We start from the raw sequence: 13,157 nt of genomic DNA on the forward strand, positions 1-13,157 counted from the left end.
ACCTCCTGGAACTCTTCAACTCCTTTCTCCTTCCTCTTCAGCAGTTCCTTGTCTCTCTTCTCTTCCATCTCTGTTAGCTTTGCCATTATGAATGTTCTGAATTCTTTATCAGACATTTCCATGATTTTCATTGAACTGTGTGTGGATGAAGAGGAGTTATCTTTTTCCCTTGGAGGAGAAGTATTTTCCTGCTTCCCCATATTTCTTGTGGTCCTGCAGCAATTTCTAGTCATCTGGTGGATGGTTGGTTTCTTCCCAAACTTGGAAGTCCAATCTGAGGGTTGAAGAGCGTGCAGAAATGGAAACAGAGAGAGGGAAACAATAGCAACAACAGCAAAAAAACAGACAAGAAACAGAGAAAAAGAGAAGAAAAAACGAAGAGAAAAGCATTTCAATAAAACTAAAAAAAAAACATTAATATTAAAAAAAAATTCAATAAAACCCCAAAATTAGAAAACCGCGCGGCACGATCGCAGGAGCCGTGGAGCTGTCTCTTGAAGAAGGCCTGTTCTGTTCCCTTCTGCCTCCTGGGTCGGGAGGGGGAGAGGGAATTATTAACAAGATAAAAGGGCTAGGAGGGGCCAAAAGGCCCAGAAAAATGCCTCACCTGAAAAAAATTCTAAAAAACAAAAATTAAAAAAAAGAGAGAGAGAAGACAGAGACAGAGGTGTAGTCATGTTGCAATTATTTTTCAGCCTTTTCTCCATCCCATCAGGATTCCATATTTCCCAAACCACTAGTACTGGGACATGAACCATGATTGGGCATATGGATTCAGTTTCCAGTGTACAGCACTGAACTGCTTCACTATGGGGCCAGCCCTCCATCATAGTTTAAATGTGCATCGGCCTTTCTACACAGCCTCACCATAAATTCTATACTGTTGTGGTTTTGGTTTTGTTTTCTTTTATTTTGCCACAGGACATGTGTTGTTCTCATCAAAGAGAGAGAGACAAAGTGAGAAATCATCCCCTAGGGGAGACAGCCACACTGCAGTCCCTTCTCTTGCATTCTCCTCTCTAGACTTTTGGCACACATGTGCATATACCCAGCATGTTTTCAAGCTGTCTGGTCTGAGACTCGAACTGTGCATTTGTGCATGTGTGATCCAGCCACTTTTACATCAGTTAATTTTTTTCCTTACTCTTTGCTTCATTCAGTTTATTTAATTTTTCGCAAGATACATTTTTAGTGAATTTTGTTTCATTTTAAATTTTTTCTCTATTCATGATAGAATGTGTACACATGCACATAAGAGAGAAGCACCCTACATAGGACCTGGTCATGCTGTAGGCCCCTTCCTCGAGCCTGTGAATCTTGGGCACTTTCATGCATGCTTGGCATGTTCCAGGTGGCCTGGGCCAGGGATTCAAACTGTGGTTGCTATGCGAAATTCTCTTTTGAGTACTGCATTACCACTATGCCACAGATTCAACCCTGTTGCATTTTTATTGTTGTTACAGTTTTTAAATTTTCTTCTAAGCACTATAGTTATATTTATAGATACTTACATGTAGTTTTTTATTTCCCCTTTTCCTAAAAAACAAAAGGACTATTTTGGATTTTATTTCCCTGTTGACCTAATTGTAATAGCTGAAAATCTCATTCTTTTTCTTACTCAAAAAACTCACTCAGCATTTACATTTTCCTTAGGTTATTCCTCCTACTGGTTTGTCATCCTCTGGACTACATCCAACATGACCTTTTTTAGCATGTCCTTTAATTTTTTTTGTTTGAGAGGTTTTTGCTATAGGGCGCGTGTGCTCACCAGACAGAGAGAGAGAGACAGAGAGACATAGAGCGAGAAATCACCCCCCAGGGGGGATGGCCACGCCGCAATCCCTTCTCCTCCATTCTCCTCTTGGGATCTTGGGCACGCACGCACACATGCCTGGCGTGAATTTTAAGCCACTGAGTCCAGGACACGAACCGCGGTCGACTACATGGGAGTCCAGTGACATAGCCATTACACTAACTGCTGGTCCCCATGTCCTTTAACATTGAAATGACTGTAATGAGACTTTTTATCAATATAACTGATTTACTAACATAGCATATCCTTTTTTTTTTTTTGCTAAGAATTTTTTTAATGAACTTCACTAAGGTATAAATATATTTTCTTGTCTGAAACATCACTGATACATGTTTCCAGAAAATATAAGAATGGCCTTACTTATAAGAGAATAGAATGGAAAGGAGAAGAGTAACGAAAGGAAAGAATAAAGTCATTTGAACAGGGCCCAGCAGGTGGCATAGTGGCTAAGGTACTGTACTCCCACGTGGTCAACTATGGTTTGAGCCCCAGACCTGGTGGCTTGAAAATCAGGCCAGGTGCATGTGCATTCGTACGCAAAAATCCCAAGAGGAGAATGGAGGAGAAGAGATTGTAGTGTGGCCATCCCTCCAGATGGGTGATTACTCACTTTCCCTCCTTCTGTCTCTATCCAGCAAGCGCATGCACCCTATGGCAAAAAACTTAAAAAAAAAAAAAAAAAAAAGAAACACTTAGATTCACGACTGATTACTACATAAGGAAATCCACTGTTTCACAAGTGCCATTCATGCACACAAAGATTATAATAACCTTTCTGGTACCTCAATGTTAAATATTAATTTAGAGCTAAAAAATACCAAACCTTTGATGAAAGCCTTAACATGAAAGGCAAATTAGAGGGACCAGCAGATGGCGTAATGGCTATGTCGCTGGACTCCCATGTGGTTGACCATGGTTCGAGTCCCAGACCAAGTGGCTTAAACTCACGCTGGGCATATGTGTGTACGTGCCCAAGATCCGAAGGGGAGAATGGAGGAGAAGGGATTGTGGTGTGACCATCTTTTGTGAGGGTTGATTTCTCGCTTTCTGTCTGTCTTTCTCTCTCTCTGTGGCAAGTGCACACACTCTATAGCAAAAACCTCTCCAAAAAAAAAAAAGAAGACAGATTAGAACAAATAGGAAAATACAAAGTGAAGAACTAAAGGGCCCACACATGTAAAATTATAATTAATAGCACAGAGAGCTAAGGGATTATTATAGCAATGAAATATTAACAGGGTTCTATAAAATGTAAGAGCTTAGATGCAGAGAGATATATTCAGAGCAAGTATATAACTGGGAATAAATGAGTAAAACCTATTATGTGCTATGGATTTATTATTTAATGGAGAGTTAAGGAGGGATTATTTCTGTTCTGGAGATGTATAGGTAAGAATAAGCAGAATAACTAGCAGAAAAATTAATAAATATAGTCATGTACAGTCTACCGATTTTTCAGTCGACAGTAGCCTAGTTGTGGTTCTGTAAGAAACACATAGGATAGGGGCCAGCCAGCAGGTGGCATGGTAATTAAGGCATTGGACTCCCACATGTCTAGCTGTAGTTTGAGTCCCAGACCTGGAGTCTTACTTTCTCAATTTCCCCCTGCCTCCTCTCACCTCCAGTCTATCTCTGGTGAGTGCATGTGCCCTCACAACAAAATTATTATTATTATTTTCAGAAATTAAAACAAAACAATAATTAAAAAACAATAATGATAAATGAAAAATTTTAAATGACTGATTTGAAAAAAATACACACATAGGCTATACTATACCTTAGGTTTGTAGTAGGCTATACTGTCTAGGTTGGTATGTATACTCTGATGTTCACACAATGACAAAATCACCTAATGATGCAGTTCTTAGAGTCTATGCTCATCATCATGTATGACATTTGACTGTATATAATTTAATAATTAGGTATAGTAAAGGAAAGGAATAGAGAATAATAGAATAGGTTTAGATACTGTCAGTGGGAGCTTACAGGAAGTGATTTTAATCTAAGACCTCAGGATGAAAAGGAGCCAGGCATGCAAAAAAAGCCCAATTAGGAGATATGTGGGACCTAGAGCAGATTGTTAGAAGTTGTGAGAGATGGGCGCCAGCAGGTGATGTGTTGGTTACGATGCTGGACTCCCACATGGCTGACCACGGTTCAAGTCCTGGACCTAAATAGTTTGTTTTTTTCGCTTTCTCTGTCTCTCTGTCTCTCTCTGATCTACTTAAAAAAATGATAATGAATAAAATTAAATAAAATAATTATTTAAAAATAAAAGTTCTGAGAGATGTAGATAAGTATGTTCATATAGTAAATTGGGACATATTATATGACCCGAAAGGAGGCCTCCGCAGGTAGCAGCAGTAAAGGGGGCAAATGGATTGATATGTTATATGTGAGCTGAGGCCTTGTTAATCATGAGTTTGATTTTATTCTAAAAGTAAAGAGATATTGTTGAAAAATGTTTAAGTATGGGTTTTCAACCTTTCGTGTCCATCAGAAATGTGTGGAGAATATTAAATTGTTTTTAAAAATTTATTATTTACTTTTTTAATTTTTTTTAATTTGCTGTAGAGCATGTGCACTCACCAGAGAGAAACGGAACATGAAAAAGCAAGCTGCCAGGTCCAGGACTCAAACCTCAGTTGGCCATGTGGGACTGCATCTTCTTAACCACCATATCACCTGCTGACCCCAAGTAAACTAAATATTAAGCCAGGACTATGGTTTCTGATCCGGGTGGTTTGGGTGAGGTCCAAACTTCAGTATCATAACAAGTTCCCAAGTGATTCTGATGCACATCTCAATTTGAAAACCAATGACTTAAATATTTACTTAATTATCAGTTTATCTTTCTAATATGAGCTCTCATTTGTTCTTTATTTTGCTCCCCCTCTCCAAAATTGTACAATATTTCAAAACAACTTTCGTTGTTTTCTATTTCTTTTGTTTGTTTATTTTCTGTTTTTTTAAAGAATTAATTATTTATTATTATTTTTAATTTGTTATAGGTCACACACACTCACCAGACAGAGAGGGAAAGTAAGAAAGCAATCCACCAGGTTCAGGACTCAGACCATGGATGGCCATGTGGGGATCTAGCACCTTAACCACCATGCCACCTGCTGGGCCCAAGTTGTTTCCTATTTCTCTTACAGACATTTTACATTTTTTTAAAAGAATTAGTTTATTCATCTTTATTTATTAATCCATTTTTAATTTGACCATAGAAGGACAAAGTGAGAGAGAGAGTGAGAAAGCAAGCTGCCAGGTCTGGGACTCAGACCACAATCAGCCATGTTGGCTATCCAGCGCCCTTAACCACCATTTCACCTGCTGGCCGCAGACATTTTACTTTTCTTAAGAAAAAATTGTGTATACTTTCTTGTCTTCTTTTAGATCTGGAGAACAAGTATGAGGCCATGAAGTTAACTTCAGAAAATGAAATTTATGAAATAAATTTATCCCAATGGAAGATAATGGAAAGAATTAAAAACCATGGCCTTAAGGGTCTCATTTTAAAAAGCAATTGGGACTCCAAAAGAAAGTTTGAAGTGCCGGAAGGATCTCAAGAGGAATATTTCAGTCAAGTGAAAATCACGTCTGAGAAAGTGTCCTCTTACCAAAAACGCACATCTGGTACTCCACAGCAGAGAATTCATTTTGTTGAGAAACCCTATGAATGCAAGGAGTGTGGGAAGGCTTTTAGAGTGCGCCAGCAACTTACTTTTCATCACAGAATTCATACTGGTGAAAAGCCCTATGAATGTAAGGAATGTGGGATGGCCTTTAGACAGACTGCACACCTTACTCGTCATCAGAGACTTCATTCTGGTGAAAAACTCTATGAATGTAAGGAATGTGGAGAAGCTTTCATATGTGGTCCAGATCTTAGAGTACATCAGAAAATTCATATTGGTGAGAAGCCCTATGAATGTAAAGAATGTGGGAAAGCCTTTAGAGTACGAGGACAACTTACTCTCCATCAGAGGATTCATACTGGTGAGAAACCCTATGTATGTAAAGAATGTGGGAAGGCCTTTAGACAGTATGCACACCTTACTCGACATCAGAAGCTTAATATTGCTGACAAGCTCTATGAATGTAAAGAATGTGGAAAGGCCTTTTTGTGTGGCTCTGGCCTTAGAGTACATCACAAACTTCATACTGGTGAGAAACCCTATGAATGTAAAGATTGTGGGAAGGCCTTTAGAGTGCGACAACAACTAACTCTCCATCAGAGAATTCATACTGGTGAGAAGCCCTATGAATGTAAAGAATGTGGAAAGACCTTTAGCCGTGGTTATCATCTTATTCTCCACCATAGAATTCATACTGGTGAAAAACCTTATGAATGTAAGGAATGCTGGAAGGCCTTTAGTCGTTACTCACAACTTATTTCACATCAGAGTATTCATATTGGTATTAAACCCTATGATTGTAAAGAATGTGGGAAGGCCTTTAGACTACTCTCACAGCTTACTCAACATCAAAGTATTCATATTGGTGAGAAACCCTACAAATGTAAGGAATGTGGGAAGGCCTTTAGATTACGCCAAAAGCTTACTCTACATCAGAGCATTCATACTGGTGAAAAACCCTTTGAGTGTAAAGAATGTAGGAAGGCCTTCAGACTTAATTCATCTCTTATTCAACATCTGAGAATTCATTCTGGGGAGAAACCCTATGAATGTAAGGAATGTAAGAAGGCCTTTAGACAGCATTCCCACCTTACCCATCATCTGAAAATTCATAATGTAAAAATATGAGAAAGTCTTTTCAGTTTTGTGTTACAGAACATTCTGTGAATGTAGAAATTAATCTCTTTTGTTTGATATATGCAACCGATTTGACATAGAGGTTTCATGTCACTAAAAGACTGTTGATTTTATGTATTCCACCATCACTCAAATCTGAAATTTCAACACATTTGTTATGAAAACTAATCCTATTAATAAATATGGGAAGGACTATCATCATCTCTACCCCACCATTTTCCTACTTGTGTTATATTGAATAAGACATTTAATTGCACCATGCTCTAATATTTCCACTTATAGGATGGTGTTGATAGCTGCAAATTCTTTGACACTCTCCATCAAGAGGTGGACTCCACATTCCCTCCCATGAATATGAGCAAACGCTGAATACTTTTGTCCAATACAATACAGTAAAAGTACTAGATTACTAGTTTCTAGACCAGGCTTTTCTGGTAGGGTTATTTCATTTCTTAAAATACTCTCATGCCCTGAACTATTGTGCTAAAAACTATGGTGTTCACTGTGCTAAAGAAGGAGCATGGAGGGAACCAGCAGTTAGCGTAATGGCTATGTCGCTGGACTCCCACGTAGTCGACCGCGGTTCGCGTCCCGGACCCAGTGGCTTAAAACTGACGCCGGGCGCGTGTGCGTGTGTGCCCAAGATCCCGAGAGGAGAATGGAGGAGAAGGGATTGCGGTGTGACTATCCCCCCTGGGGGGTGATTTCTCGCTTTCTGTCTCTATGTATCTCTCTGTCTGGCGAGCGCACGCGCCCAATAGCAAAAATCTCTCCAAAAAAAAAAAAAAAAAAAGGAAGAGCATCTGCAAAAATGCAGTGAAAGTAAAACTGTTATTTAGTAACTATGATAAAGTAAGATTTAAAGCACAAACTTTTCCTTTTTTTCTTTTTTTTTGAGAGGTTCTTGCTATAGGGTGCGTGCACTCGCCAGACATAGAGAGACAGACATAGGGACAGAAAGCGAGAAATCACCCCCAAGGGGCGATGATCACGCCACAATCCCTTCTCCTCCATTCTCCTCTCGGGATCTTGGGCACGCATGCACACGGGCCTGAGTTCTAAGCCACCGGGTCCGGGACGCGAACCGTGGTCGACTACGTGGGAATCCAGCGACATAGCCATTACGCTAACTGCTGGTTCCCTAAACTTTTGCATTTTTGAAACAGCAATTAGGTATATTCTAAAAACAATGACCACCTAAAATGTCATGATATTTTCTAGGAAACTATGTTTAAGTAACGTACCTTTCAGCTTATAAGAACCCGAATCTCATTTTCGTAATGTCTTTTCATTTGAAACATATAGTTTTCAATTCAGTTCTTCTTAAAAGTTAGATATTTTGCCCTTCTTTGGGTGAGTCCTTTGAGATCTCTAGATTGCTCTATTTTTCACTTGCATAGTCATACATTTAGAAGAGAATGTCTAATGGAATAGATATCCTAGGCATTTGTGGAGAATTGGCTAGTCTGATAAAATGATCGCAACACTTCCTGGCTGGGAAAGTTACGCATGTACCCCAACTACTTATCGTTAGTTTCCTCAATTGTAAAATGAAGATAACAATGCATAGCTCTGTGCAAGTTTACATCATACAATTAAATAAATACTTATTTTTTTATTTAATTGTTTTGAAGAGAGAGATTTTTGCAATAGGGCATGTGCACTTACAGGAGAGACAGAAAGTGAGAAATCACTCCCCACGGGGGATGACTATGCTGCAGTCCCTTTTCCTCCATTCTCCTCTCAGGATCTTGGCACACATGCATTCGCACCCGGAAAGGCCCTAGGACTACATCGAGAGAGTGAGGCATCCTGCTAAACCTATCTATTCTAGACATGTCCACCAAGCCATCACAAATTTGAGTGAAATAGTTTCGGATTCTTCAGATCAGCCACCATCTGAATGCCACAAAGTGACCTCAGCTGGCACTGTATAGAACAGAAGAAATGACCAGCTGAGCCCCTGCCCAAATTTTTGATACCCAAAATCATGAGATAAAATGAGATGGTTGTACTAAACCACTAAATTTTGTTTTATTAGCATCATTTTTTTTGAAGGATTTTTGCTATAGGGTGTGAATGCTTGCTGGAGAGACAGAAAGCAAGAAATCACCCCCTAGAGGGGATGGCCATGCCACAATCCCTTCTCCATTCTCCTCAGATTTTTGGGCACGCATGCCCATGTGCCCAGCATGAGTTCTAAGCCACCGAGTCTGGGACTCGGGCTGCAGTTGACCACGTGGGAGTCCAGAAACTTAACCATTATGCCATCTGCTGCTCCCAAACTTTTTTTTTTTAACAGTTATTTTATTTAACTTTATTTATTTTAATTTGATCAGAGAGGTACAGAGTGAGAGAAAGGGAGAAAACAAGCCACCAGGTTCAGGACTCAAGCCGTAGTTGGCCATGTGGGAGTCCAGTGCGCTTAACCACCACACCACATCCTTGCCCCCTGAACCTTATTATTTTTGAGAATTCATATGAAAGATTATAGGCATAATGAATATAGAAAAGTCTTCTGCAAATATACCTTATCGAACTTTGTCTAGCTGGTTCTCATTAAAACATTCAAGGTGGGGACCAGTAGATGGTATAATGGTTACATGGCTGGACTCCCATGTAGTCGACCATGGTTCAAGTCCCAGACCTGGCAGCTTGAAACTCAATGCTAGTGCATGTATGTGTGTACCCAAAATCCTGAGAGGAAAGTGGGGGAAGAGGGATTGTAACATGGCCATCTCCCCTGGGGGGCAATTTCTTGTTTTCTGTTTCTCTGGCAAGCACATGTGCATTTGCAAAAGTCTCTATATAATACAATATTTTTTTAAAAAAGCAAAGTGAGAAATTTTTCCAGTTGATTTATATAAAGGCAGATATTTTTATAACCTACTTTCGCAGACTTCAGTCAATATTGCAAAATTAACAAAGATAATAAAAGGTACCTGGAAAATGACCTATTCTATAATTTTTGCATATTTAAAATTTTTATCATCAATATTTAAATATGTATCATTCCATTTTAGCTTTATTTTAATGCTAAATTGTCCTATCTTTGGCCAGTGGGGATCCCTTGGAATTGGCTTTTGTGTCATTTAGTCAGGGCCACTATAGCTTCTAATAACTTTTTTTTTCCTGACCAAATAAATGCATTGATTAGCTATGGAGCATACTGGGGCATTTCTTCATAAATAATAGGAAAGAATGGAACACTTATCTTGCCTTTCCATTATGTGCCATATTTCAAGACAACAAAAGGTGGTAAAGGAAAATTCTTTATTATTAGAATTCTAGCTACTAATGGTAAAGGAATGATAGAATTTGAAAATTGCACTTTTTTTATTTACAAGGTAATGCCAAGACTATTAGGTAAAAGATTGTCAGGAAGCTTATAATGGATAGATCTGAATGAGAGAGCCCACTAATCTATTATTTATTAACATGTCTAAGTTATATCAGATTCTTTTTTTTTTTTTTTTTTAATTTGCCAGAAGGTACATGCACTCAACAGAGAGACAGGAAGAAGAAATCACTCCCCAGTGGGGTATGGTTACACTGCAATTACTTTTTCATTACTCTACCCTGTTGGGATTAGGGGCATGCATGCACATGTGTCTGACATATTTTTTAAGCCATCAAACTGGGATTTGAACCACGTAGTTGGCTATGTGGGATCCATCTACCTTAAACACCAGGCCACAGAGCCAGCCCAAGACTATGCATCCTTGATGTGATACAATGAATGTACCTGTGAAGTATATCTGCCCAAAAAATTGACCCAGAGTTATGGGTTAGTCTCTAAATCTGATTACCAGATTTTAGAAAACATAAGGAATAAAAGAAAATATTAATGACACACAACACAAATCCAGAATCTGGGAAATTTTACAGAATGGAGTAGTTGATTAAGTAATACGTGTCAAAAAAAGAGATAAAAATGGAATACTACAAATTAACTTAAGGGACATATGAGTCAAATCCATTGTGTGTAGTATGTTTGGATCTTTGTGTTAAAATATATTGGGACCAGCAGTTGGCATAATGGCTATGTAGCTGGACTCCCATGTAGTCAACCACGGTTCAAGTCCTGGACCCGGTGGCTTAAACTCATGCCGGGTGCATGTGCATTCTTGCCCAAGATCTCAAGATCATGAGAAGAGAATGGAAGAGAAGGGATTGTGGCATGGCCATCCCTCCTGGGGGGTGATTTCTCGTTTTCTGTCTCTTTGTCTCTCTCTGCCTTTCTGGCAAGTGCACACACGCTATAACAAAAACCTCTTGAAAAAATATATACATATATATATATATCGCTTTCTGTCTCTTTATCTCTGTCTTTCTGGCGAGCACACACGCCCTATAGCAAAAATCTCTAAAAAAAAGACAAAACAAACAAACAAAAAAACACCTCACACCAGGCATGTGATATCCAAAATCCCAAGAAGAGAATGGAGCAGAAGGAACTGCAGCATGGCCATCCCCCTGGGGAGTGATTTCTCATTTTCTGGTTGTCACTTTCTGTCTCTGGCGAGCTCATGCACCCTATAGCGGAAATCTCTAAAAATACACACACACAGACATACATATATTCAGATTAGACAGTTCAAATAATTTCTCAGACTTCATAGGGGGTGATTCCTAGTTGTTTAGTTAGTACCTGACCCGAGTCATTTAGGTGGGGAGAATATTGACTTGGTGTGAGAGTTTGATAAGAGAGATGGTTGGAAGTAGATTGGTTTGTACATCAAAGGTAAGCCATTTGCTATGCAGTTTGCTAGCCTTGGGAGGAGTATCTCCAGGATCAAGGTCCCAAATGCTAGATCATCAAGAACATAGAAAATAAAGTATAGTCAATATAATCCTGATTCAAACAAATACAGTCATGTACCAAATAATGTTTCAGTCAGCAACACCACATGTACAATGGTGGTCCCTTAAGATTATAATAGAGCTAAACAATTCCTGTCACCTAGTGATGTCATCGCATACTGCTACCAATTAATAAAAAATATAGCACAATTATATATAGTATGTAATACTTGAACATGATAATAAATGACTGTTACTTGTTTATGCATTGTACTTTTTATTCTTACGTTAAACTGTGTACTCCTTATTAAAAAAAGTTTACTGTAAAAGGGTATACTGTTTAACCACCAGCAGCCTCATATATCTCTTATAAACTGTGTCTCAGTTGAATCCTTTTCTCTTTCACTCTCCCTATCTCTTTCTTCTTCTTTATCGCAATGACTGAGAGACAGAGTGAGAAATACAACACCTGTGAGGACCAGCAAGTGGTATGGTACATAAGGCGCTGGTCACTCCCACATGGCCGACTATGGTTTGAGTCCTGGACCTCGTAGATTGCTTTCTCCCTTTCCCTCTCTCTGCCCCACTCTCTTTTTCTTTCTCTCTCTGTTCTCTCTGTAACTCTCACTCTGGTCAAAATTTTTTTTAAAAAATGAATGAATAAATAAAATTAAATAATTTTTATAAAGAAAAGAAAAGGGAACCAGCAGTTAGCATAATGGCTATGTCGTTGGATTCCCACATAGTCAATCGCGGTTTGCGTCCCGGACCCGGTGGCTTAGAACTCACGCCGGGCGCGTGTGCGTGCGTGCCCACCCAGGATCCCGAGAGGAGAAAGGAGGAGAAGGGATTGCGGCATGACCATCCCCCCTGGGGGGTGATTTCTTGCTTTCTGTCTCTATGTCTCTCTCTGTCTGTCTGGCAAGAGCACTCGCCCTATAGCGGAAACCTCTCATAAAAAAAAGAAAAAGCAAAGAAAAAAGTAGAGCACCTGTGACAGAGTCCCACCACCATGATCCACCCTCAGCTTCAGCCAACCTAGACCATGGTCACACACATACCCAGTGTACTCAGGGAGGTCTTCAGTCATAAACTGGTAACCTTCCTATATGGGTCTGCTTCATAGAGCAATTCCTTCCTAGCAGAACTGTATAGGGTCTTTTACTGATGTATCACTGTTCAGCCCCCCATGACTGCATCATTTTCTCTTGTGCTGGTTTCGTATGGTGGTGTTTTGTTCATTTTGGCCCTTCCAATAAAACAAAATGTAAAGATGAAAACTGATACTGATGATCCTGACCCTGTGTAGACCTAAGTTAATGTGTGTGGTTCTGTACTAGTTTTTAACAAAAAGTTTAAAAAGTAAAAAATTTAAAATAGAAAAACACCTATAGAGGGCTGCCTCCCATGACCTGAAAGTTAAGGTAGCCAGATTTCACATGGCCAACCATACAGTTCAAGTCCTGAACCAGGCAGCTTGGGAAACATGCTGGCTGTGTGCATGCATGCCCAAGATCCTGAAAGCAGAGAGAGATGGAAAAGAATAGACTGTGGTCAGATCATTCCCCATGATGGGTGCTTTATCCTCTCCCACTCTGTCTCTGGTGAGCACATGTACTCTCTAGCAAAAACAAAAGCCTATAGAATAAGAATATAAACACTTAGTACTACTGTAAAGGGTAAGAGTTATTTCAAAGAGTTAAATACATTTATAAAATAAAATTATAGTAAGCTAAAGTTATTTTACTACTGAGGAAAGAAAA

General features: G+C 39.2%; 1 protein-coding gene across 3 annotated transcripts in view; it reads left to right on the forward strand.

The window, feature by feature from the left end:
- Window positions 1-7,163, forward strand: part of ZFP82 (ZFP82 zinc finger protein) — a 44,983-nt gene extending 37,820 nt beyond the window's left edge. For all 3 annotated transcript variants that reach the window (XM_006164671.3, XM_006164670.3, XM_006164672.3), the window contains exon 5: window positions 5,213-7,163. In XM_006164671.3, the coding sequence (XP_006164733.1) occupies window positions 5,213-6,582 (1,370 nt within the window). In that variant the 3' untranslated portion in view covers window positions 6,583-7,163. The remainder of the gene's footprint in view (window positions 1-5,212) is intronic.
- The last annotated feature ends 5,994 nt before the right edge of the window (window positions 7,164-13,157 follow it).

The sequence above is a fragment of the Tupaia chinensis genome, unplaced genomic scaffold (assembly GCF_000334495.1).
Source record: "Tupaia chinensis unplaced genomic scaffold, TupChi_1.0 Scaffold143654_1, whole genome shotgun sequence".
Classification (NCBI taxonomy): Eukaryota; Metazoa; Chordata; class Mammalia; order Scandentia; family Tupaiidae; genus Tupaia; species Tupaia belangeri.